This window comes from Papio anubis, chromosome 13 (genome assembly GCF_008728515.1).
Source record: "Papio anubis isolate 15944 chromosome 13, Panubis1.0, whole genome shotgun sequence".
In the NCBI taxonomy this organism is placed as follows: domain Eukaryota; kingdom Metazoa; phylum Chordata; class Mammalia; order Primates; family Cercopithecidae; genus Papio; species Papio anubis.
The window spans coordinates 34,985,224-35,012,049 of NC_044988.1; the positions used below are offsets into that span (position 1 = coordinate 34,985,224).

The window sequence follows — 26,826 nt, forward strand, 5'->3', positions numbered from 1 at the left end:
CTGAACCCTGTGGATACCAAAGTCCAAGGATGCTTAAGACCTTGATATAAAGTGGTATAGTATCTGCATATAACACATCCTCCCATATACTTTAGGTCATCTCTACATTACTTACAATACCTAATACAATGTAGCTGTGATATAAATTGTTGTTGTACCATATTGTTTAGGGAATAATGACAAAAAAAGTCAGTACATGTTCAGTACACACACACTTAAAAAAATATTTTCAATCCAAGGTTAAATGCACAGATGCAGAACCCACAACCCACAGATACAGAGGGCTGACTGTATACACACACACACTCCCAACCCACCCTGCCACACACACAAATCCAATCCATTATTTGAATGCTCACAGTGGATACTCTAAATAGGAGCGGGATGAATATTTTCTAAACCTGGGTGCAGACACTAGGTGTGTATATAAACATGGATTCTTTCTGAAGCAAATAGGGGGGCAAGTTCAACTTCTAGCTTTAAAAAAAAGTCAAAAACACAGGCAAACTAAAAAGAAGCAGAGGTCAAAATACATTTTTAAAAACTCATTAGGACTTAAAGAAAAAAAAACTTCACAATTTAACCCTTTCATTTATCTCTATCTAAGCATGCTTTCTGCCAATTTAAAGAAGACGGGTCCTTTGGCAAATCGGTCAGGTTTTACAAAACAGATCTATTATCTACCCAAAAACAGGTTCATTGTTCTCAGAAGCAAGATATTTCAGAATGAACAATATGAAAATCTTCCGGCTAAATATTTCTATATTTTTATGTTTAATACTAGAAATGTGACATTTAAAACACCTTGGACAAAACAAATAATTTGCAGAATCTGAGGTGCTAAATACCGTATCACTAGAACTTTTGGGCAGGGAATAAATTCACTTTATTACATAATAGTCTTCCTACATGTGGAAGACTTTCAAATAAAGTAACACACTACATAAAATTATTTTGAGAGACAAAACTAAGTTTTGCATTTAACAGCAAAGTTTACTAGTGACTAGCACTATCTATCTTATTGATGTGTGTATTTGAAGCAAATGATCTATTTCCCTAGTTGCCAAGTTTCTTTATGAGTAATGCCGTGGCATTCATATTGTAAACTAGGCACAAGAACCACTGTTTTCATGAGACTATTACTCCTCTCTATCCTCTCTCTCTCTCTTTTTTTCCCTCTCTCTGTTTTCTCTCCCTCTAGGACACCTTGAGAATCAGGAAGAGACTTATTTATTTATTTATTTATTTAGAGACAGTTTCCCTCTTGTTGCCCAGGATGGAGTGCAATGGCGTGATCTCGGCTCACTGTAACTTCTGCCTCCCAGATTCAAGCGATTCTCCTGTCTCAGCCTCTGGGTAGCTGGGATTACAGGCACATGCCACCACACCCAGCTAATCTGTTTTGTATTTTTAGCAGAGACGGGGTTTCATATTGGTCAGGCTGGTCTCGAACTCCTGACCTCGGGTGATCCACCTGTCTCAGCTTCCCTAAGTGGCGTGACCCACTGCGCCTGGCCAAGACTATTTTAAACAGCTCAATCTAGCAAAATATTTTGACCATGACCCATGGTCAGCAACACATTTTACAATGCATGTCCTTGTGTACACACACATAACTGAAACCAAAGTTTCATGAAACAATATATGTGAGCGTACATATCCACACTGCTATCTATATGTAGCACACTTACTATATGTAACTGTGTTGATTTCTAGTTTAATTTTGTTAGCTTAAAAAAGAAACACTGGTCATGCAATCTACTAAAATGATTTCATGCCTCACTAATGAATACTATTGCAATTTAAAAAAAAACTGTCTATGTAGCCTGTGCTACTTAATACATGGAAAAGTCTATTCACTAAGATGGGTATAGAGGAAATATTAACAATGGGTCAGATTTGCTCTAACATCTATATTCCCAGGGCTGATGCTTTGAGGATTGAGAAAAAAATAAGTGGGAGAAATAGTAAACATAGGTGTGACATCAGAGGAAGCATGATGATATAATACTAAAGCATTAAAAAATATGTTACAAGAAGTGGTATAAAGGCCTCTAAGTAAACAGTAAAATTGTTATTTTTTTATTGACTACTCTGGAACCAAGGTTATATAATATAATAAAGGATTTTGTAGAAATGTTTGTAATTCATCCTAAAAATACCATTAAAAACATTCTATTCTAAAGTACTAAGAGAAAAACGTATCTATTTTAACTGTTGATTTAAAAATGTTAAATTTTTACCAGTTAGTAACTTCCATAAAAACACTCTCCAAAATAGAATTTTTACTGAAAATGAAGGTGTCCACATTTTTAGATATATCTATTAAACTCACATTATATATTACCAATATTTTCATGATTGTTGTCCCTTTATTTTCATCTCTACTTGACTTGAGACTCACAAATTCATTTTAACATCACTTTTATCTTTTGGTCATTAGGTATGAGTTTATAAAACTTTTGAAAATTGACTGGACACATGAATACAAAGACGTTTTTAAAGAAAGTGTTTATTGAAGAAAATACATCTTTTATAAAATAGAAAATAAAAGCATTAATTAGGATGAGATTCTCTGCTCAGTATTAGCTACCAATAAAAAACTCTTCACTTAATCATATGGCAGTAAATATAGTTACTTTTTCTTTTCACTTAAATGTTTAAAGACCATTTCAATTAACCTTTACTTAACATTCTCTCTGAAGATCATATACAGCTAACAGTTGAAAGATTTGTTTTCCAAGTTAATAAATACACCATTTATTTCTACAGTGCCCAAATAAATGAAAATGAATTACCTAGGCAATATTACCATCTTCCAATTATGATTTGTTCTAGGAAGAGTTTCATTCACACATTGCTTTTATGTATATAATATATATATATACACACACACATACATATACTATATAGTGTGTGTATATATATTTTTTCTATTAAACTGCTTCTAGGAAACATAGCAGAGATTAAGATATAAAAGAGGGTTTTTACTATTAAAAAACAAAAACAGAGGTAAAAATTATGAAATACTAGCAGATTAAATCTTGGCTACATCTGCACTTGCAGGGGGAAAAGTCATTGTCAGAAATATTTCATTACAAGTATGTGTGCTACAGTTTCTTGGAATTCAGCCAAACTCTCCAGGAATGATATGAACACTGAAACAAAAAATTTAAAAATTTTGAGACAAAGTTGAAACATTTACCTGAAACTCTGGTACAGTAGGTGACTTTGTGACAGTTTTCCTCTTCTTTGTGATTGCTTTTTTAGAGATGGATTTTTTTCCTTTCAAGATTAAAAGAGAAAAGCTTCATAATGCTGTTTATAGCACTTCATTAACAAAAAACAAATTACGCAGAGCCTTGAAAGTTAAATTTTAACTAACAGACGGCTGCTAGTGAGTCAAATAAAAATGATGAATCAAAACAAGCCCCAGTAAAAGCAAACATTAAACTATTAACTACCTGTTAACAGACATATTAACAAATGCTGTTTTATTTTTATATGAACCAAACTATTACATCTCCTAAGTGTTATACAGTAGAATTTATTTCAAGATTAGGCAAAAAAGTCATATTACTACTGCTTAATTAAAATCTACATTTGCAACTTAAAATGAGACTACATAGGGAGAAAAACTTTACCTTTAACATTGACTTCGCAGTCAGGAACTGGCATAAGAACTACAGCTGAAGACTATGGTCTCTAGCCAACCCAATGTGAAAATCCCCTTAGTAGCTTAGGTAACTAAGCTTTTCTACTCCTTTAGCTCTGCACTCTCCTAACAGGCTGCCCTTGGTGGTATCAATACCCAAAGTTTTAAAAGAAGATAAATATCTACCTTTAAAGTGCACCTAGTTGTTTGTGGAACCAGAAACCACTGGGAAAAATAAACCTCTTATACTTAAAGCCAATTCACAGTATACACTGAAATATATCTACTTTCTGTATTTAACTTGACAAAAAAATATACATACATGCATAAAACTTCTATTTTTAGGCCAGGCGCAATGGTTCACACCTATAATCCCAGCACTTTGGGGGGCCAAGGCAGGCAGATCACCTGAGGTCAGTTCGAGACCAGCCTGGTCAACATGGCAAAAATCCGTCTCTACTAAAAATACAAAAATTAGCCAGGTGTGGTGGCGCGCGCCTGTAATCCCAGCTACTCGGGAGCCTGAGACAGCAGAATCGTGTGAACCTGGGAGGTGGAGGCTGCAGTGAGCCGAGATCACACCATTGCACTGCAGCCTGGGCAACAAGAGTGAAACTCTGTCTCAAAAAAAAAAAAAAAAAAAAATTCTATTTTTAAGTTAGAAACACATTAAACATTTTCCCCCAATTTGTAATTAGCAAAATCAATTAACAAACTGTTAATTACTCAACATATACTAGATATAGGACACTGTACAAGTTACAGGGACAAGAAGGAATTAAAAAATCATAAAAAAGAAAAATCCTATCCTCTAGGAGCTTACAGTCTACATAAGGGCACAAAAAATATTCAGAAATACTTTTCTGTCATTTTTAGTTCACAACCATTTGCAGACTAAAATCCCCTTAAAAGTCAATACTTTTTTCAAAAGGGAAAATGAGTACATAAAGTAACTTTGCTGTACATAATCCTAATGCTCCTTTCCAAACATTTTCCTATATAAATACAATCATCTTGCAAGAATATGTCAACTCAACTGACACAATTCCAGTTTATAATTGTGTTTTTTGTATTACTTTTTAATCATATCACAGAACTATAATTTATAAAATTTCTAACTTTTGGCTCAATAAAATCCATGTATACTACGACTGAACTGCAAATTGTGAGTTGCTGAGGTTCATGGGGGTTTAACTGTCTTATTTTAGTAAGTATTGATGGGTGTCATTTGACATTTGCTTTTAATTAAATCAAAATAACCCAACATATATTTCTTTATTCACCATTGTTACTTACTTCTGTGCTTACACAGTACCTTGTAACAGAAGTAAATGCCTACAAAGATAGGTAAGTGGGTGGGCTGCTTAAATAGCAATACTCAGGGAGAAATGATTAAATTCTTGGTATCCCTATAATACAGCTAGTAATTGATTTCTAAACTGAGTGCCGTTAAGTATTGCTGAAAGGGGCTCATGAATTTGAATGCCAAGATGCCTTTCCTCTATCACTGCCTTTACCATTTTTTGAAGTTCACAAGAAAAAATGAATGGTCTTGCTGACCTATGTACAGGAAGGTTTTATAAAAACAGTAATTTGAAGGAAATAAAATTATTCCTAAACCTCTCCCCACCAGTCCTACTCTGATTAGCTTAAAAAAAAAAAAGCCATTTGATTTTGCATTCATTTATAAGCACAACAGAGGTCACCCTTGATAGTCCCATGAATTTCATCTTATTTTTACACAGGCACTAAACACAGGTACTAAATTCTCAGTTAACTCTAGCAGCTACTCTATTTGAATGGACTGAGAAGCTAAGGTGGTTACTTAGTATTTCAGTTCACCATGTCATTAGGATGCTTAAATGTTATTAGGAAATTGGAGGTAATGTTATATATCGGTTATAAGCTTGAGTTTTAGAACTAAACTACCTGGGTTTGAATATCTGCTACAACCACCTACTATTATAGAGGTCATGTATAATAGCTACACACATGACCTTGAGCAAACTGCTTTATTTCTTTGTGCAGTTTTTTCATCTATAAAACAGGGATAATAGTATTATCTACTCTGTGAGAATTAAATGGGTTCTAACATCCCAAAAGCTTATACTACTGCTAGGCACATGGTAGGTGATCAATAAATGTTAGCTATTGCTTTAGCTAAGCTATGGTGAGAAAAGCCTAAACAGAAAATCTTTTAACCTTCTTCAAATTCTTTTTACTTACTCCATCTCAGTTCTTCTTATGCATATGTCCTCTAAACTACCACTCTACTTTGTACACAAATCAATGAATGTAATAGAATATTATAATTGTCTGTTCTTATGTTTGTCATCCTTACTATAATGTAAATTATTGGTGACAGAAATCACATTATTCACTTTGTATTTACAGCATTTAGCACACATAAGTTCTAAGAAGTGATCCCTAAATATAAGAATCCTACTTTTTTCAGAAATGTCACCACCAGTTGGGGGGTAGGAAAAGGTATGCAGGTAATTGTTTACAATTCTGAGGGTCCATTTAAGTCTATTTTATAGTGAAGAAAACACTGACGACGATTTTAAATAAACAATTTACCAACATGACCTAGTAGTGGTAGTAAGAAGATTAACATTTACTGAGAACCTACTATGTGTCAGATACTTAGTAAAGTGGTCTGTATAAATTAACTTATTTATTTCTCAATATAACCCTCCCAGGTAGGTAGTAACTCTATCGTAATATGGGATAACTGAAGATCAAAAAGATTAATTAACTTACTCATGTGTCACACAGTAAGTAAGCACCACAGTCAGGGATTCTAACTACAAAGTTCAAGCTCCTTCCATTATGTAATTTTACTGCACAAATATCGTGAGTTACCATTTATTGATTCCTACCATGTGCCAGGCTCCATGTGACATACTGTGCATTTGCTATTCTAATTAATCTTAACAATACAGCCAAGTAGGTATTACCTCACTTATCACAGATAAAGAAACAGGCTATAAACAGGTAAAGAAACTGATGGAGGAGCTGTAGCTAATATGCACTAGAAGCATATATGTGAAATTAGGTCTGTCTCACTTCAAAGCTTACTCTTTTTATGGTAAAATATTGCATTCTTTCAAATTTTTTGAAAGAGATGTAATCTGCTTCTGTTTGCCTCAGAGCATTCCTTTTGATTAGGGTTGGATGATTTGTACATTTACGGTTTTTTAATACCTTCCGTATATATCCTCAAAAAAAATTTTCAGTATAAATTTTCCTGTATTCTTCAGTAAAAAATCAGCACTTAAAAAATAAATATTATTTTAAAAATCGAGCATCATATACTGCAAAACTACGCCTTTATTTGGTAATCTGTTTTTGCTTCAGGACAAAATATATACAGGGCAAGTTACATACTGCCCCCCAGTGGGCTTCCCTTCCCGTATCACTCAACTTGATCATATCCCAGGTATTTTACTTCCACTGCCCTAAGTTACCTGGTCATATAAAACAGAATAAAATTCTCAAACCTAAAATCATGCTGAAGTCAGAAGTCAAATTAAAACATACACAGAATTTCAACACCACTCTTGAGCCTAAAACAAGAAGTGTCAACCTGTACCTGGAAAATGCATAAGGAAACATTAATAAACCTTAATAATAAACCTTAGTAATTAATGTTACAAAAGTATACCCTAATGAAGCTTTCTAAAACACTATGCTTAGAAAAACTTAAGAAAAGAATGCCCAACCTGAGAGGGAAAATCATAACTAAGATATATTTTATACTGTAACTGAGGCATAAAACTCTACTTTTCTAGAATCTGGAAATATGCCTTTTTTTTAAATGGCATATTTCTTTATACAAGAAGGTGATTATCATCCCCCTTTCAGTTCCCCTTTCTCAGTTTCTTATTCCTCATCTTTACCCCTCTCCTTCATCTGGTTTTCCTGTCTTCACTCCTCAGACCACTGGGCTACTCATACTCAGACTTCCATTTTAAGCCAAGTGTGGTGGTGCATGCCTGTGATCCCAGCTCGCCTGTGGTCCCAGCTATTTGGGAGGCCGAGGTGAGAGGATGGCTTGCACCCCGGAGTTCGAGGCCAGCTGGGCAACATAGCGAGATCCTGTCTCTCAGGGAGGGAAAGGAGGAAGAAAAAGAAAAAAAAAAAAAAGGTACTTCAATGCTTTCCTAGATTCAGCCTTTCCATGTTTTAAAATTATCTCAACACATTCACTCCTCCCTCTGTGCTTTCCTCTTAGGAATCTTAATAAATAGATGAATACTAAGATATTAATCATTGTTGCAAGTGAAAACTCAAGGGTATTTGTATTATTAAATAGTGAATCTGCAAAGTGCCTGGGATGTAAAGTCACAGAACTAGAGCCTAAACTTGTCTTTTATTTACTAAATGTGCACGTCTTGAGCTAACTATACTCCAGGAGTTTCTGGAGTTCTATCTCAAGTAAGCAATTTGACCTTAACAAAGCAGTTTATTTTCCTTTTATTCTCCTTACCTATAAGCAAATTTCTTATCATACTGGAATTCTTTAACCTTATCACATAATTCAGTAACTCCTCAACACCCATTTCTTTTAACTTTTAACTGAGAATATTGAATCAGTTGCCAAATTCTGCTACTTATTGCAGCATCTCTCTCAAAATAGAATTTTCTTCTATCATTATGATAGAAAAGTCACATTATCAATCCTTACCTGGATTTAGAATTTTCTCTTGTTAAAGTTATCATCTACCCCTTCATCTTACCCCTGCCAGCTTCTTTTCATAGCTCTTTAATGGTATCCTAATTATCTTGCAAGACCCTTTCTCCTAATCCTGTCACTTACTAGCTCTAGCTGTGTGACCTTGGACAAGTAAATGTCTTTGTATCTCAATTTTTAAAAATCTCTAAAATCTGTTAATAATGGGGAATAATAGTAATATTTATTTTTTGAAGTTTTCATGAAGATTAAATGAGATAATATGTATAAAGGCTTAGAATAGTGCCTGGCATACAATAAGCACTCAATGAGTACTAGGTTTTTTAGAGAAAAAGTAGGCTTGAACAAATAAAAGGACATGAAGCACAGTAAATCCTTGCACTCTTATATTTTGAAATCTTCAGCTGGTATGCTAAAACTTTTCTCCATAAGATACATGTAGTTAGGGTCTCTAGTGCTGTCACTATAGAACTATATAATAACCTTTTCACAAATACGGGCCTTGAAATAATCAAACACTGTAGATTACATTACCTTCTCAGTCATTTCCTATAAAGCAGCTCATTACTTTTTACACATCTGATGTATCTTATTTCAAGCTCAATTCCCTTGCACTGGACTCTTGATTCAATCATTTAACATAGCATCACATGCCTAGAAAGATGACCCAAAAATGACACTTTTCTGTCATTCGAACAGCTTCTAAAACCTCAACTTTTCCATAAAAGCTTTCTTTAATTGTGCTTCTTCCAGTGACACCTCACTTAATTATACCTCTATGCTTTTGCTCGTGTTATTCAACATTTTCCACCTATTCAATCCCCAATATTCTTCAAAGTCCTTCATCCCTTGTAAAACCTTCCCAGACTAGCATAGCACACTGATTTTTTCTCTACTTGACCTTATTGTGTTGTCTTTATCTGTACTTAACTGTTATTCACTTGAGGTCACTGACCACTTAACTTAGTTTTTTCACCTATAAGAGTTTTAACTTAGTTCTTTCACCTATAAGAGAATAAGACCACCTGTCTTATCCATTTTAGTCAGTTTAGAGGTGATACCATAAAATGATTTGGGTGAAAATAATGACTATTGGCTGGGCACGGTGCCTCACGCCTGTAATCCCAGCACTTTGGGAGGCCAAGGCGGGCGGATCACCTGAGGTGAAGAGTTCGAGACCAGCCTGGTCAACATGGTGAAACCTCATCTCTACTAAAAATACAAAAATTAGCCGGACATGGTGGCACACGCCTATAGTCCCAGCTACTCGGGAGGGTGAGGGAGGAGAACTGCTTGAACCCGGGAGGCAGAGGTTGCAGTGAGCAGAGATCATGCCAATGCACTCCAGCCTGGGCAACAAGAGTAAGACTCTGCCTCAAAAAAAAAAAAAAAAAAAAAAAAAAAAAAAAAAAAAATTCCAAACAAAACTGGTTGAAAGCATCTTAAAACACCATAAGCTTTTTGTAATTGTTAATGCATCTGTAATCTTTTTTGTATTTTTTCAGATTTTATAAAAAGTCCCCTAATTTTTAGAATTTCTAATTCATTTTAGCCAACTCTACTTGCTCTATACAATCTATAATAACAGTACATTATTGAAAACAACCAAAATGTCCAATAAGGAGATTGGTTAAATTAACTGCAAAATACACACAACAGAATCCTACACAGCCGTTTAAAATGATGATGCAGGGACCTATTTATTGCACAAAGATGTTCGTGGTATACTGATAGGTAGGGGAAAAAAGCAGATTGTTAAAATGGTATGTATAGTATAATCCTATTTAAACAAATATAGTCTTTGAAAAAGTGTTGAAATAATAAGTAGTTAATAATAAGCAGTTAGTTTTAGTTACATCTAGGTGAACCATATTACATGTGTTCATTTATTTATTCAGTATATTCCCACACAATGCATCAACCAATCTGCTAAAGTGCCAGGGATGCAAAACCAGAAATAATCCTTCTGTCCCTAAGAATGTTACAGAATAAAGAGGAGACAATCATCAAAATAACCCAGAAGTAAAGGCAACTATAGTAAGTATTATGAAGGAGAAGTGTCTGGTGCTATAAGCATGAATAACAGGGAAAATTTTAACAAGTCAAAAGATAACAGGAGGCTTCCTTAAGGAAGTGATAAAAGAATAAACATTTACTAGGTAATGAGGAAAGGGAAAGGGCTATTCTTTTTGCTTGTCTCTATATTCTTTAAAAAAAATGGATTGCTTTTATAATAAGAAAAAACAATGAAAGAAAACCAAATGATCTAAATTTTTTTGCTCTGGGCTTTTTTTACTCTTAGTTATTTTTAATTTATGCATAGCTAATCTTGCTTGTCTTGCTTAAATGACAAAGTTTTCAGAAACATTTATATTTTGAAAACAGGTCATCAAGGAAAAATTTCTAATTGCCAGGTCATATTTTTCTTATTCTATGATTGAATAAAAACATAAGATCAAGCATGAGATAATGGACATTATATTGTTTCCATTGTCTTCTATTTATTCCATAATGTTTCCAATAGTAAGGAACAGACCTAAATGAGTAAAAATGAATTCAAAATTTAAAAAGGAGGAAGGAAATCCCAATTTTGAAAAGTAGATTAAAATGCTTAAATGTTACCCAAACTGCCTCAAACTGTGCTAAAATTATCAAGTCATTTTCAACCAAATTGTCTTTGTGCCTTCTACTAAAAATCACCTGCCAATACAATAAGGCTTACTAAATTTGGAGATACCACCAAAAATTAAATCCTGTATTACGCAACATAAAACAGACCAGATTGATTGCATGTAGGTTCATACATCAGTCATAAATGACACAGCTTATCCCGGAGTGTATTCTACAGAATACACAGGTTATTGGTAACTATTACTTGAAAAAAAGCAGTGTTAAAATAAATTTGAAAAAAATACGTTAAACAAAATCAAGCAGTTTTCTTTTCTTCAAGACTTTCCAGAGTCTTTAATAAACAGGCCCAGAATAACTTAACAAATTAGAAGTTCAAAAGGTTTTGAAAACTAAAAGTCTCAAATATAATTTATATGGTAACAAAACCTGACTTGAACTTAAGGTTTTCTAGTCTTTGTTTTATTTAGTCTAATTCATACATTTCTCTGTAGAGATTATATGTTTGATTACAGGAGTAATTCCCACTGGGGATATTCCTTAACCTAAGCCCCAATGGGGATAACTTAAACATTATATACACCATAACACCGTTCTAATATCTGAAGAGTTCTAAATTTCAAAACAAATCTATTATCAGTTTTGCAAAATGAATTGTGAACCTCTACTAAAGCACAATGTGAATCTTTAAGAGGAGTATTTTCCAAACCTATGATGATGGAGCTCACTTTTAAAAAGAGTGAGAAAGTAAAGACTGGACTAAGGTATGCCCCAAACTGATTATGAAAGGCCAGGATGTCTCACACCTAATAAAGAAGAACAGGGCAAAGCTTCAGATAGACAAGTGGACTGAAAACTACATAAAACAAATGTTTAATTGTTATTATAACATTTTATGTAACATTGTTATATCAACAAGGAATTCAGTAACTGAGGAAAAAAGGGAATTAGCCGATGTTTACCCAGTATTAACTAGGTAAGCAGACAAAACTGGATCTACCAGATCCAAACATTTTTGTCACTTAAGACCTGACTTTCTAAAATTTGCTCTGAGAATAAAGTAAGTATACAAACAAGTGTATTCTTTTCTTCTATTTCAGGCATGTAAGTCTTCTCTCCTCAACTAAGGCTTAGAGTACTTGCTGAATACAATGTATAAATTTGCCTTCCAAGTGTTTCCATTCATTTTTCTAGAACTGGATACAAAACTCCCTCCAATTTTCTCTCTGATCTACAGCAGTGTCTATTTTATAAACCACTTTATTGCCTTTGAACACATGAATAGCAGTGTAATAAACAATAAAGGATTTTGGGTTACAATTACATTAATATATTATATACTTGAGTTGGGAAGTAGTTCTAATTTTAAAATATTATTTAATATTTTAGAGACTAACTTTTTTTCTTTTTTTTTGAGACGGAGTCTCGCTCTGTTGACCAGGCTGGAGTGCAGTGGCATGTAATTTTCTTATATTCCACATATTTTCTTGATATAAAAATATATACTGAAAACAGAGTTCTGAAAAATATATGATGTGAGAAAAAACAGACTCAGGAAGATAATCTGACCACCCTTGGTTTAAGTAGCTAGTTGCTATGAACTTTAGTCCTGGGAATGTTACTTCCTGAAATCAGTGCTTTTCCTACTACACCGTACTGCCCTACACCTGGGGTGGGAACCATTGCATAGTGATGGGAAAGAAAGTGGTTCAGAGAAAGGTAAAAACATAATGCCCAAACATGCTCAACTGAAAATTAAATTCAAACTTACTGCATCAGTACTTTTTTTGTTGTAAGTATATAAAACGACATGTACTCTGCCTTTTAAACTCATGGAATATAAAATAAAATTTGACCCTCAAGTATACACGCATGCATACATGTGCATTTCAGTCTCTCAGTCAAAGCACCCATGATGAATAATTGAAAAAACAATTTGAATTATACTTAAACATAACTCCCATCCATTTGTGTTAGCTTACCAGATTTGTGCTTCTTGTGTTTTGCTTTTTTTTTGATGATCAATAACTTATTCTGGATCTCAGGTTTGTAAGACTTGAATGCAAGAGAATGAAGACCTTCACGCTTTCTCTGTAAGTTTTCATTCAAAACATCTTTCAATTTCTTTTTTTTCTTTTTCTTCTTTTTTGCCCTCATTTTAGTTAGTTTGAGTTTCTTGTGGCTCTGTAGTGACTGCTCTAACAGAATATCCCTTACAACTCTGTGGCAGTTAATTTCTGGATGATCACTGTGACTTCCATTTACATGTATTTGGCAAGATTTTAGAGTATTTTCTTTTAATGGACTGGGTTCAATCTTTATTCTGGAAGCTTCACCATATTTTTCCTGATTTTCTATAAACCTTATTTCACCTGGACTGAGAGGCTCTCCAAAGCCAGTAACTTCCCCTGGACTCCCTGGTTTCTCTAAGTTTTCTTTACAACAATCCGTTTTTTTAATTTCACAAGGCCTGCGAATTCTAATTTCATAGTTGGATTTTACTTCCATTTCAACAGAGATGTCATGATTATCCAAGATCATTTTAGTAGGGCAGCAAGCTGGATCAAAATTATTTTCCTGCTCTTTCTTGAAGGCAGAGGGCATGCTGTCTCTACTACATCTATGTTCTCCATTACTTGTACTAACATAGTCACACTTCAATTTCTCCAATTTAATCCGAGGTACTCTTTGTATTTTAATGGGTGGAATTGGAAATTCTGGGGCCTGAAAGGGTCTCTGTTTATAAATCCGTACGTCTGCACCACAGAACTGTGGAAAATGTACATAAGCATTCTCCAAATAATCATAACCAAGAATAACTTCTCTGCATTCATGGATAGGCTGTCCAAGTACAGCATCTTGAACTTCTTTTTGTGTTTCATACACAAAGTCACAAAGACCCTTAAGTAGCCATACTTTTTGGTAAAAAGGTAGTTCGTGAAAAGGTTTTTCTTCTAATGGACTGACTTCTCCAAGAACTTTAAAAAACTGAGGACACAACCCCAGTTTTTCAGCACAGTTATCAGGATTTTCAGTCTGCCCTACAGCAGTGTACCACTGTTGTACTTTCTGCCTCAGTGCTGCTTCCCAGGTCCTGTAAGGCAAAGTAGGTCTTCGATGTAAGGTAGGTCTGCGATGGGGAGGACTTAATAGAGAAGTCATTATTTTAGATAGGAAAACATTACACTGAGGCATCAGAAGACAACGTTCCAATTCGTAAAAGACTATTTCTGGCAAATTTAGAATTTGTTGAGCTAAACAAAGGAAATGCCCAATAGCTGGAATTTCCCACATGGTCTCCATACAAGTTGGAGCTGCTTGAGCTAGAAGTTTTCTTTCCCATTCTTCTATTTCCTTTTGACTAGCTTCTTCTGCTTCTTTTCTTTCCTGCTCCCGAAGCCTAAAGAAATTTAACAAATTATACTATTATTATTTAGAGGGTACCATAAAATGATAAATTTTAAGTATATTTATCTTTAGTCAAAAAGGCAACTAACTGTCCTAGTTTTATTTATTTATTTATTTATTTATTTATTTATTTGAGTCTCGCTCTGTCGCCCAGGTTGGAGTGCAGTGGTACAATCTCAGCTCACAGCAACCTCTGCCTCGCAGGTTCAAGCAATTCTCCTGCTTCAGCCTCCCAAGTAGCAGTCACCTGCCACCATGCCCAGCTAACATTTTGTATTTTTTAGTAGAGATGGAGTCTCACCATGTTGGCCAGCCAGGCTGGTCTCAAACTCAGGTGATCCACCTGCCTTGGCCTCCCAAAGTGTTGAGATTTACAGGCACGAGCCACCATGCCCAGCCTGTCCTAGTTTTAAATATCAGTACAAAGTGTCTCATAAAAGTACCATTTTGCTTTTCTCAGATGAAGAAATACACATATCACTTCACTCTGAATTTGATGGAGGATTCCTGACATAATTATCCTCAAGGTAAATTCTTCAATTTATAATATCAATTACATTTACTAAATGAAAGCACAGAATTTGATTACAATAATTTCTAGAAGTAATATGACTTCATATAAGAGCTGTAAAGATATTTACATCCTTTGACCCCGTAATTACATTCCTAGAAAATTATACTAAGAAAATAAGTCAAACAGAAGCAAAAAGTTATGTACTTACCAATGTTAACTGGAGTTTTATCATATAAGCAAAACAAAACTATGCAAAAATTGTTTTAAAATTGGGAAATAAACTTGAAATATTATGTAGCCTTAAAAATTAAAATTATTAATATCATGTATAAATACAGAAAATGTCAGAATACAACATAGTACTTAATAGTCATAATGAAAATAAGTATATACTGAGCAGGGAGGTGACAGTATTGCAAAAGTAAATAATTTCTAGGTTAATGAGAATATGAGTGCTTTTTTCTCCCTTAAGATTTTCTTTATTAGCACTACTATAAAAACTTTTTAATTCAAAAAAAATTAAATTAGATGCAAAGATAGGCATTTAAGTCTTCGCGACCTTAGATTAGGCAATGGTTTCTTAGATCTGACACCCAAAAAATAAGCAACAAGAGAAAAATAGATAAACTGGGTATCATCAAAACTAGAAAATTTTGTGCTTTTAAAAGACATCATCAAGAAAGTAAAGACAACTCACAGAATGAGAGGATATTTTTGTAAATTATATACTTAATAGGAGACTTGTATATAGAACATATAATGACCACTTACAACTCAATAATAAAAGGACAAATAGTCCAGTTAAAAAATGGACAGGTTGGGTGCAGTGGCTCACGCCTGTAATCCCAGCATTTCGGGAGGCCGAGGCAGGTGGATCACCTGAGGTCAGGAATTTTGACACCAGCCTGGCCAACATGGTGAAACCCCTTCTTGACTAAAAACACAAAAATTAGTTGGGCATGGTGGCGCATGCCTATAATCCCAGCTACTAGGGCGGCTGAGGTAGGAGAATCGCTTGAACCTGGGAGGCGGCAGTTACAGTGAGCCGAGATCGCACCATTGTACTCCAGCCTGGGCAACAAGAGCGAAGCTCCATTTCAAAAAAAAGAAAAAGAAAAAAAAAAAGGAGAAAGAAACTTGAATATGAATAGATATTTCTTTAAAGATGTGAACAGCAAAATGAACAACAAAAGCACATGAAAAGATGCTCAACCTCATTATCAATTAGATAAATGCAAATCAAAACCAGAATGAGATACTACTCCAAACTTGGTTATTATACAAAAGACAGATAGTAACAAGTATTGGTGAAAAAGTGAAGAAACTAGAAACCTCATACGCTGTAGGTAGTATAATTGCTTTTGAAAACGTTACCATGTGATCTAGCAATTCTACTCCTGCGTATATACCCAAGAGAAATAAAAACACTTGTCCACATGAAAACTTGTATAGAAATGTTCTTAGCAGTATTATTTATAAGAGCCAAAAATGGGAACAAATCAATGTCTGACATTGGCTATTTTTCTACAAATCAGATTGCAATCCAGTAAGATAATATATAAATAGTAAGAACACTACTTTGGCAAATATCACAACTTGCTCTTTCATAGAACAGCCTACTTTTATATTTTTGGTTGAAATGTCATACTACAACTGTCATTAGTGATTTGGTATTTATATATATTACATTTGAGTACCTAAAAAATATTAAATATTCTTAATAAAATTCAACTTTTTTCAAATGTGCTTAGAGTTTTATGCAATTTTATTTTTTACTAAATGAGGATGGTAGTGGCAGGTAGAATTTGGCTTCCTCTGTACAGAGCTGGGACTCCAAAAGCACACACACTCAGTAGAGGGGCATACTAGAAAAAAGTCCCTTCCCCCAATCCTCAACTAGAGGACTGCAAGAAAATTTTTTTGTCTTCACAACAGGAGTGGTAAAAAAATAAAATCTAAAGAATTTGTAACTATAAGCTGACTCATACAGATTTATTGCCCAATTTCACATTTCCTGAGTGCTCAGAAAAACATCACACTAAGAAATGAGTTTAATGTGGTTTCATGCCAATATTGCTGTCAGGTACACGAACAACAACAAAAAAATCAAATCTCTAAGGGAATGCACCTTAAGCCCAGACTTTAAGGAACTCCTACTGCTATAGTGTATAGATAAGAAATGAGTTCACAGTCAAAGATAAAACATAAAAGGAATTAAGATACTAGGAGGGATAGGAAGAAGGAATCTGGCCCCAAGATAATAGATGTAAGAATTACAGGACACAAGGAATACAATGTTCAGTGAAAAGAAACTGAAAACATGAGCAAAGAGAAGGAGATTATACAAAATGACAAAGTAGTTTTGAAAATGAATTAAAAAGAACTTCTAGTAATGAAAAATACAGAAATTAAAATAAAAACAGATTTACAGCTAACTCCTTGATATAGTTTGGATATTTGCACCCTCCAATTCTCATGCTGAAATTTGATTTCCAACGCTGAAAGCAGGGCCTAGTAAGAGGTGTTTGGGTTATGGGGGTGGATTCCTCATGAATAGCTTAGTGCCATTCTCACTGCAGTGAGTGAGTTCTCACTCCACTATTTCTCACGAGAAATAATTGTTAAAATGGGCCTGACACCTTCCTCCTCTCTCTTGTTCCCTTTCTCACCATGTGGTATGTTGGCTCACCTTCACCTTTTGCTAGGAGTAGAAGCAGTCTGAGGCACTCTCCTGATGCAGATGCTGGCTCCATGCTTCCTATACAACCTACAGAACCACGAGCCAAATAACCCTCTTTTCTTTATAAATTACTCAGCCTCAGGTATTCCTTCACAGCAATGCAAAATGGACTAAGACACTCTTCAACAGCAATAACAGAAGCCAGCACACAATGGAGTATCTTTAATATACTCAGAAAATAAGTGCCAACAGAAATTGCTATTGAATAAAAATATCTTTCAAAAATATAGAAAAAAAGATATTTTCAGAACAAAAAAATGTGATATTTGTGACTAAAAAACACAATCTAAAGGAAATTCTAAAGAATATGCTTCCAGTGGAAGAATAGTGATTCCTAATCGAAGCACAAAGATGGGGGGGAAAAAAAGTGGTAATACATAGGTTAATTTACATAGATATGGCATAAATGATTAAAATGTTCTATGGAGTTTAAAAAGAAGACAAGATAGAATTAAAATACATGACAACAACAGCTGGGCTCTGTGGTTTGCGCCTGTAATCCCAGCACTTTGGGAGGCCAAGGCAGGCAGATCTGAAGTCAGCAATTCAAGACCAGTCTGGTCAACAAGGTGAAACCCTGTCTCTACTAGAAATACAAAAATCAGCTGGGTGTGGTGGTGCACGCCTGCAATCTCAGCAAGGCAGGAGAATTGCTTGAACCTGGGAGGCAGAGCCTGCAGTAAGCTGAGATTGCACCACTGCACTCCAGCCTGGGCGACAGAGTGAGACTCCATCTCAAAAAATAATACTAATGCTAATATAAAATAAAATACATTACAATAATAGCAGATAAGCTGGGAGAAAAATGATTAAACTGAAAAGGAAGAGACAGACTAAAGAAGCACAAATCAATATCTAACATACAACAAATTGACTGGGCTGGGTGTGGTGGCTCACACCTGTAATCCCAGCATTTTGGGAGGCCGAGGTGGGAGGATAGCTTAAGCCCAGGACTTCAAGATCAGCCTAGGCAACACGGTGAGATCCCAACTCTTTAAAAAAAAAAAAAAAAAAAAAAAGAGCCTGTTATGGTGGCACAGGCCTGTAGTCCGAGCTACTTGGGAGGGTGAGGTGGGAAGATCACTTGAGCCCAGGAAGTCAAAGTTGCAGCGAGCTGTGTTCATGCCATGGCACTCTAGCCTGGGCAAAAGAGCAAGACGTTGTCTCAAAAAAACCAAAACAAATCAAAAGCAAGGGACAAAAAACAAATTGGAGCTCCAGAAAATAAGAATAGAGAGGTAGGAAGGTAATGGTGATGGTGATAGTTGAAGACATAATGGCTGAGAATTTTCCAGAATTAATGGGCACAAATCTTCATTTCAGAAAGCTCCAAAAAATAAATGAAGAAAGTAAGCCACATTTGGGCACGGGATAAAACAATGATAAAACATCAAAGACAAAAAAAAAAAATTCTTACAAGACGCAGAAAAAAGGACAGAGTACATATACAGGAATGACAGACTGAGAGATCTATTAATAGCAACAAAATAAACCAGAAACGACAGAACAGTATCTTTAAAGTGCTGAATTAATATAACTGTCAAACTAGAGCTGCATAACCAGCTAAACTATCATTCATAGATCAAAGTAAGTTAAAGCCATTTTCAGTTAGACTGAAATGAAAACTTTCATGTAGTGTCTTCTGCTTCCATCCAAAATGAAGTGACGAAGAATCAAATTTATACTTTCATTTGAACCAACAAAAAAATCTTAATACATGAAATAATGGTTTTCAAGCAAAGGATAGTGATCCATGACACATGAGAAAGAGATAAGGTTAGTCCAAACATTGTTCCAGTTTACTGCCTTGAATGAGTATCCAGATCATGATGCAGACAGAGGGTACCCAGGCAAAGCCCAGTGGACTCCCTTAATTGAGAAGAAGCCAAGAGTCCAGACAGACCAAGGCAACTAGAGTCTGCAGGACATAGTACCTGCACAGTACCAATGAGTAGACAGTTGCATAGAGAGAGAATGCTACAGATGTGCAGAGGATCTCCCGGGAGTATTCAGAGCACTGATTAGTACAGGGACAAACTTACAAAATATTAGAGAACATAGCACCCATTCCCACTAGCCACGCTAGAAAACTAGACTCATAATTCATGGAATATTGGGTGGAATACTCAGGAAGGTCTTACCTTGGTAGTAGAGAATAATTAGACATGGACTAGTGCTCAGGATCCAACTAACAAATCATAAAAGGTCAGAATAATAAAGTTGTTTCCAACTAACTTAACTGCATTCCAGGAAAAAGCTCAAGATTTATAGAGATCTAAAAATATCCAGTGCTCACCAAGGTAAAATTTACAATGTTTGGCATTCAAACCAAGGCTACCAGGCATACAACAAAGCAGAAAAATGACCCATGATGAGAAAAATCAACCAAAACTGACCCAGAAATGATACACATATTAGAATTAGCAATAAGGGCCGGGTATGGTGGCTCACGCCTGTAATCCCAGCACTTTAGGAGGCTGAGGTGGGTGGATCACTTGAGGTGAGGAGTTTGAGACTAACCTGACCAACATGGTAAAAACCTGTCTCTACTAAAAAAAATGCAAAATTAGCTGGGTGTGGTGGTGCACGCCTGTAATCCCAACTACTTGGGAGGCTGAAGCAGGAGAATCGCTTGAACCCGGGAGGTGGAGGTTGCAGTGAGCCAAGCTCGCACCATTGAGCTCCAGCCCGGACAACAAGAGTGAAACTCCATCTCAAAAAAAAAAAAAAAAGAAAAAAGAATTAGCAATAAGGTCATTAAAGTAGTTATTGAAACTATATTCCATTTGGTTAAAAACTTAAGTAGAGATATGAAAGATATAAAAAAGACCCAAACTAAACTTTTGGAGATAAAAACTGCAATGTCTGAGATGAAAATACACAGAATGCGATTTATGACCGATTAGACATGGCAGAAGAAAAGATTAGTGAACTTGAAGACAGCAATAGAAACTATCCAAATTGAAATATACAGAAAAAATACTTCTACAGTATATATGTAGAAGAAAAGAGATGATTACAGAAAGAAGTTCGAAAATGTGAGAAGAATTGGGAACAAACAAACTGTTAATCATGGGTAAATATGAATAAAAATTATATTATAAAAACAGTAATGTTTAGTTTAGGGGATAAAAAATGACACAAAGCTAAATTATTAATCAACAATAACATATGAGATGGACAAGGCAGAAGAGAACGAAATTAAGAAGAGGAATAGAGCTTCCCCATCAGTGGAAGCAGGTGTAAAAGAATTCCACAGATAAATAGCTATAGATAATGCCAAATGGAAAAATCAAGAAACAGCAACATAGTATTTATTTAAAAATGTGAATATGATTACCAGAAGGAATAGCTAAAAGTTAAAGGTAGCTGATTCTGAGTCATGGGCTTGAAGTTGAGTTGAGTAAGACTGATGCCTTTTAGTAGCCTTAAAGATACACTGCGACTTTTAAACTAGAGAGTCTGTAAAATAAAAAAAGTCTTAAATCGAGTTTTCAAAAGCTAAAAAAAAAAAATCAGATGACTTAGTCATGTTTATGTTAAATTTATAGATACTGTGTACTTTACCATGAAATTCAGTTTCTCTACACTTTATGTACTGAGAAGGATAGAATATTTTTCTGGGTAGAATATTTTTCTTCAATATACTGTTGTTAACAATAGACAAAGTTTTCAAGTTATTTCCCATAAAATTTAATTTACAGTTTGTTTAAAAGTTTGTAATAGGATACTGTATCTTAGAATCAATCATCAGAAACTGAGTTTATTACTATTCTTGGTAGAGAAAACTGATTTTGGTTAATCTTGTCATAATTAATTCTATGAGCTCGTTATAAAATCACTTATTAGTTAGAAAACATCTCAGACTGTAAGTCTGGAAATTCTCCCTTTTTGGTTATACATACAAGTAAAATATAATGTTGTTTATGGCAGATTTCTATTTTCAAAATTAAATGTGATACCTTGCTTTTATCCAAAGGAAATAAGATTAAAGGAACTAGGAAGCACCAAATAATAAAATAGATATGAAGAGTCAACACCAAGTAGGGAAAGGACAGCAAAAAAAAAATCTGGGAATCCTGAAGGCAATGCATACATGACTAACATCAATGAAATACATTTTGTTCTGACAGAGAAGAGTGTTACATGTTCTGCAGAAGTGAAAGAGTGACAACTAGTGCTTGGAAAAGAAAATGAAAGGGAAAGTTGGAGTAGATGAAAAAACTTTTATGGACTTGCTTTGCCTAAAGCAGTGAAAAGCAACTTTTGGCCAATATAAAGATTGGTGATAAGGTAATTTCACAAACTATTTACTTGCTGCGGATATTAAGGGCATACAGAGGGGTGAAATAACTTCCCCCAGGTTTTCCTAGCAGATCAGTATAACAGACAGAAACACAGTTTGCCTGGTAGGCCAAAGTTAGCACCAATTGGCTTGCTCCTAGAAGAGGAAGAAAATTCATGATACAGTTGACGCGTGATGCTGCCATCTGTGCGCACTATCTGAAGTTAATCAAGGGCTGCTACTCACACTGCTGCTGTTCCTCATACACTGTACCTTTCAGGGAAAGATTATGGAATCTAGCCTCAGACTATGAATACTAAAGAGATGTGAGGAAGCACAAAAAAGTACATGGCTGGTATAGGCCAGCATAAGGCAGAAGAGCACTTTACCTTTAGAAATACAACTATGGAGTCTCTTTCCTGATCCTCAGTAGTGTAGTAAATAGGGAATGGGAGCCTGCTGAAGATCTCTAGAGTTAATATATATAATCATCTATTTTTTAAAAACTTTAACACTTATAGTTAAAAAATTTAAAATAGTATCTTAAAAATGCTGAAGTACATCACATTTTGCTGGTAAGGCAGATAAAAAACCACCTTCCAGAATTATTTTCATTTAAAAATTTTGTCCAAAAGTACAGTATTAAAGACAGATAAAGCAGTACATGTTTCTAAAATACCAGCTCAAAAAATTAACCCTTCAATGTTGGGAAAATACCAAAAGACTGCCTCAGGATAGTTGCAAAAACAGTATTTGCTATTTTTAAAAAGAGGGTACATAAACAATACTGAATCAACAAGAAAATTGGTTCAATTTTTTTTTTCTGGATCAGTTCTCATTTTTGATGTTGCTCCTTACTGGGCTGTGGCATGCTTGCATGTTACTCTGTGAAATACTAATAGAAGCTGTGCCTAAGGTTATTTTAGCCATGCACAATTTGGCAAAAACACTAGCTTTCCAAAAGAAAATTAAGTTTTAAAGTATCCTAACTTTACTATTATAGTTTTATAAACTTTTATTGAATGCTTACCATGTGTGATGATACAAAGAGGTAAGAAAACATGGACCTCACTCTCAAAGACATTACAATTTAGTAAAAAAAAAAAAAAAAAAATAGGACCTTTAATCTAAAATAATCCATTAATTGAGGAAACAATACAATGTATACAAATTGGTGGCATGAAAAAAGGAAGCAAGACATTTATTTATATTTTCTAAGATGAATAACACATAATATTATATTTCAGAAAAACTAACCATTCATATCAAGTCCATCAGTCAAACTTCTTATTTATCTGCCAACAACAGAATCTCCTCTGGCTAGTTGAAGCAGAAAATGAATTTATTTAAGGATTATAAGGGAGCTTATAGAAGCTCTGTTAAGAGTCAGAGAGCCAAACTTAGATGACAAAAAGCCAGAAAACAAGTCCAACCACACTTAGGAGGTTCTCCAGGAAAAACCAGACAGTCAGCACTAGTTGGCACCTTTGATACCAAGAACCTGGAACAACCAGAAACTCCTACCACCAGCTTTACCAAAAAATAAAACCTCTCACTCAAGATTGCTACCTGATGTTATTTCCATACAATATCAAGTAAGAAGTATATGCCTGCTCATATACCTCTACCTTACCTGTGAATGGGTTTGAGAATATAAATTTTCTGGCATCTATCCTGGGAAGTTAAGACTTGTACTATAGGAAATTATCAAAATGTAAGAAAGCTATTTAAAAATGCTGGGTGGCCACAAATGATGAATATATATTTAATTAAGTCACTGTTACTTTGTGTTATAGAGAATATGAAAATAAATCACTTAATTATAAAGTCACAGTATTTATTTTACAAAAATAATCACTGGAGTTAAAAAATCTGTTTCAATTCCAGTGATTTCCAAATCAGCAAAATACCAGTAAATTTGTACAAGTATATGAAATAAAGAGTACTTACAAAATATACACTGGCTGGGAGTGGTGGCTCATGCCTGTAATCCCAACACTTTGGAAGACCAAGGCGGGAGGATGGCTTGAGCCCAGGAGTTCGAGACCAGCCTGGGAAATACAGTGAGACCTTGCCTTTACAAAAAATGTAAAAATTAGCCAAGTGCGGTGGTCATGCCTGTAATCCCAGCTACTTGGGAGGCTGAGGTGGGAGGATAACTTCAGCCTGGGAGCTGGAGTCTGCAGTGAGTCGTGATCACATCACTCCAGCCTGGGATACCCTGTCTCAAAAAAACCCACAAACTAAAAAAATCCATTATTTCTGGTAATCCAAATAGTTTTGCAAAAAAGGAACAGGGAATAGATCTAGTATTTTTAATACAACTAAAATAGACTTAAGTTTTCAAAAGTGCTACCTAATAATGTCATATTCCAGAGTAATAGAAATTTACTTGAGGAGAACCAACTGCCAATTTTCATCTATTTTATTTTATTTTTTAAGTATCTACAATGGCCGGTATGGTGGCTCATACCTGTAATTCCAGCACTTTGGGATGCCGAGGAGGGCGGATCACCTGAGGTCAGGAGTTCGACACCAGCCTGGGCAACGTGGTGAAATCCCGTCTCTACTAAAAATACAAAAATTGGCTGGGCATAGTGGCAGGCGCCTGTAGCCCTAGCTACTCAGGAGGCTGAGGCGGGAGAATCACTTGAACCTGGGAGGCGGAGGTTGCAGTGAGCCAAGATTGCACCACTGCACTACAGCCTGGGCAACAAAGCAAGACTCCATCCCCAAAAAAAAAAAAAAAAAAAGGTATCTAAAATGTGTTATCTACTTTCCTATTTAATAAACAAAGTATACAAAATATTATTCAATCATTCCTTAATGGCTTTAGGTCATCATTATAAACAGAATGTGGTGGTGGTTGTGATTAGCTTAAAGATTATCTTAGCAATAAATTAATCAGCTCTTTCACTCAATTTTCTCAGACTTTCACTTAGAGGGCTGCTGTCTCCTAAATCAATGGGGTCTCTCTACACCAGTTCCCCTAAGACTGACTGTTGTCCTATCAGCATTTTCTTGAAGATGGCCACAATACCAAGCCTTTCTCAGTATTTGTTCCTCTCTGTCCCACAGGCCATCACTTGCCATCTCCTTTATACTGGTTTCCAATGCTGTCCAAACTAATAAAGACAGCAATAAAAGAATACCAGGATTTTAAATCTGGCAATCTAAGAAGCCATTATTTTGATGGCATATGCTGCACAAGGAAGGAAATCAGCCTACTTTATAAAAATTAAAATATAGAGTGGGGAGCTTCCTTCCTTTAAATGGAATAGGTATCAAATTAGAAATGAAATTGCTACATTTGAAGATTGTAAAAAATTTCTGTAGACCAGGTTTGGTTTAAAAAACACTTAACACACACACACACACACACACACATATATATATATACCGAGAGAGAGTAAAAATTTTTTAAAAATCTACTTTTGAGTTTGTGTCTGCTCAGATGATCAGCTGAAAATTATCAGATGTCCATCAGATACCAGATAAAGTATTACCATATTAAAATATATACTAAATTTTCAGGCTGCTGCTATCTGGATCTCAAATTTCTGATATAACAGGTGCTTTAACCTACTTAACAAAATGAAAACTGTTTTCCCCAAAGGTTTTAATTAAAACAACAACAACAAAAACACCTTCCTCTCTCTTCTAACATGACCCTTCCTATGATTTCAAAGTCCTTTCCCTATCTAAATTTATAAAATCTATACTCTCAGCTAGTCTCTAACTCTTGACAGGATATTAAATTGACTGCTGGGCGTGGTGGCTCAGGCCTGTAATCCCAGCACTTTGGGAGGCGAGGTGGGCGGATCACGAGGTCAGGAGATCGAGACCATCCTGGCTAACACGGTGAAACCCATCTCTACTAAAAATACAAAAAATTAGCCGGGCATGGTGTCGGGAGCCTGTAGTCCCAGCTACTCGGGAGGCTGAGGCAGGAGAATGGCGTGAACCCAGGAGGCGGAGCTTACAATGAGCCAAGATTGAGCCACTGCACTCCAGCCTGGGTGACAGAGTGAGACTCCGTCTCAAGAAAAATAAAAATAAAAATAAATAAATAGATAAATTGACAGATTAGATTGTTTGCCTCTAGATCCATTCTCCATCCTTCACTGTAAGGTTTATCTGTATCAATAGGCAACCTCATTCTCAGTCTTCCCTTGAGTTCATCAATGGAGAGACCTGGGAGGTGATCAGAAAGATGAAAGAAAGTGGGATGAAGCATTTATTTCCCTGGCTCCCTCCTCATGAGGTTGCCTTGGGCTTTGTCCTTCAACAGAAGGTATCGTCTCAAAACAGCCTCTTCTCTATAACTGTTTCCTGGTTACCAGTTACTCTCTCTGCTTGCCCTCCTTACAGCCTTATTTCTTAAGATTCTGCTACACTGTAACCCCTTTGAAAATAAACCCTCTTTGAAATATCCTAATTTGAATGTGCCACATGTTTCCTGGCAGAGGACAGACACTGATACCAACACTGATAGATACTATATCCAGAGAAGATATTAAGCAGGCAATTAGGTCTGAAATTTAAAGGAGAGATCTGGACTACCTATCTGTCTATCTATCTACCCATCCATTCTTTCTATCTATCTATCTATCATCTATCTATCTATCTAATTTAATCTATCTATCTGTCTCCATCCTCAAGGAAGACACAAGAATGTTTACTATAGCATTCTATAATAATGAAACAACAGAAACATTTCAAAATGTCCATCTCTTCTGGAAAATGGATACACTGAAATATAGTCACATGATGTAATACTATCTTACAGTTATTATATAACACTTGAAATAAACTAGAACAAAACAGTTCAACATGAATAAAGCTCAGATACATAAATAAATGGAAATAGAAAGTTGTGAGGGATAAAAGACTATACTTT

General features: G+C 35.1%; 1 protein-coding gene across 5 annotated transcripts in view; it reads right to left on the minus strand.

Moving 5' to 3' along the window:
* The window catches only part of KIAA2026 (KIAA2026 ortholog), a 92,497-nt gene that overhangs the window by 38,053 nt on the left and 27,618 nt on the right, over positions 1 to 26,826 (minus strand). For all 5 annotated transcript variants that reach the window (XR_004178054.1, XM_031654828.1, XM_031654829.1 and 2 more), the window contains exons 3-4: positions 12,962 to 14,379; positions 3,206 to 3,285 (exon numbers count right to left, since the gene is read on the minus strand). Coding sequence is in view for 4 of the 5 variants with exons in the window: in XM_031654828.1 (XP_031510688.1) it covers positions 3,206 to 3,285; positions 12,962 to 14,379 (1,498 nt within the window). In the remaining variant the exon portion in view is untranslated. The remainder of the gene's footprint in view (positions 1 to 3,205; positions 3,286 to 12,961; positions 14,380 to 26,826) is intronic.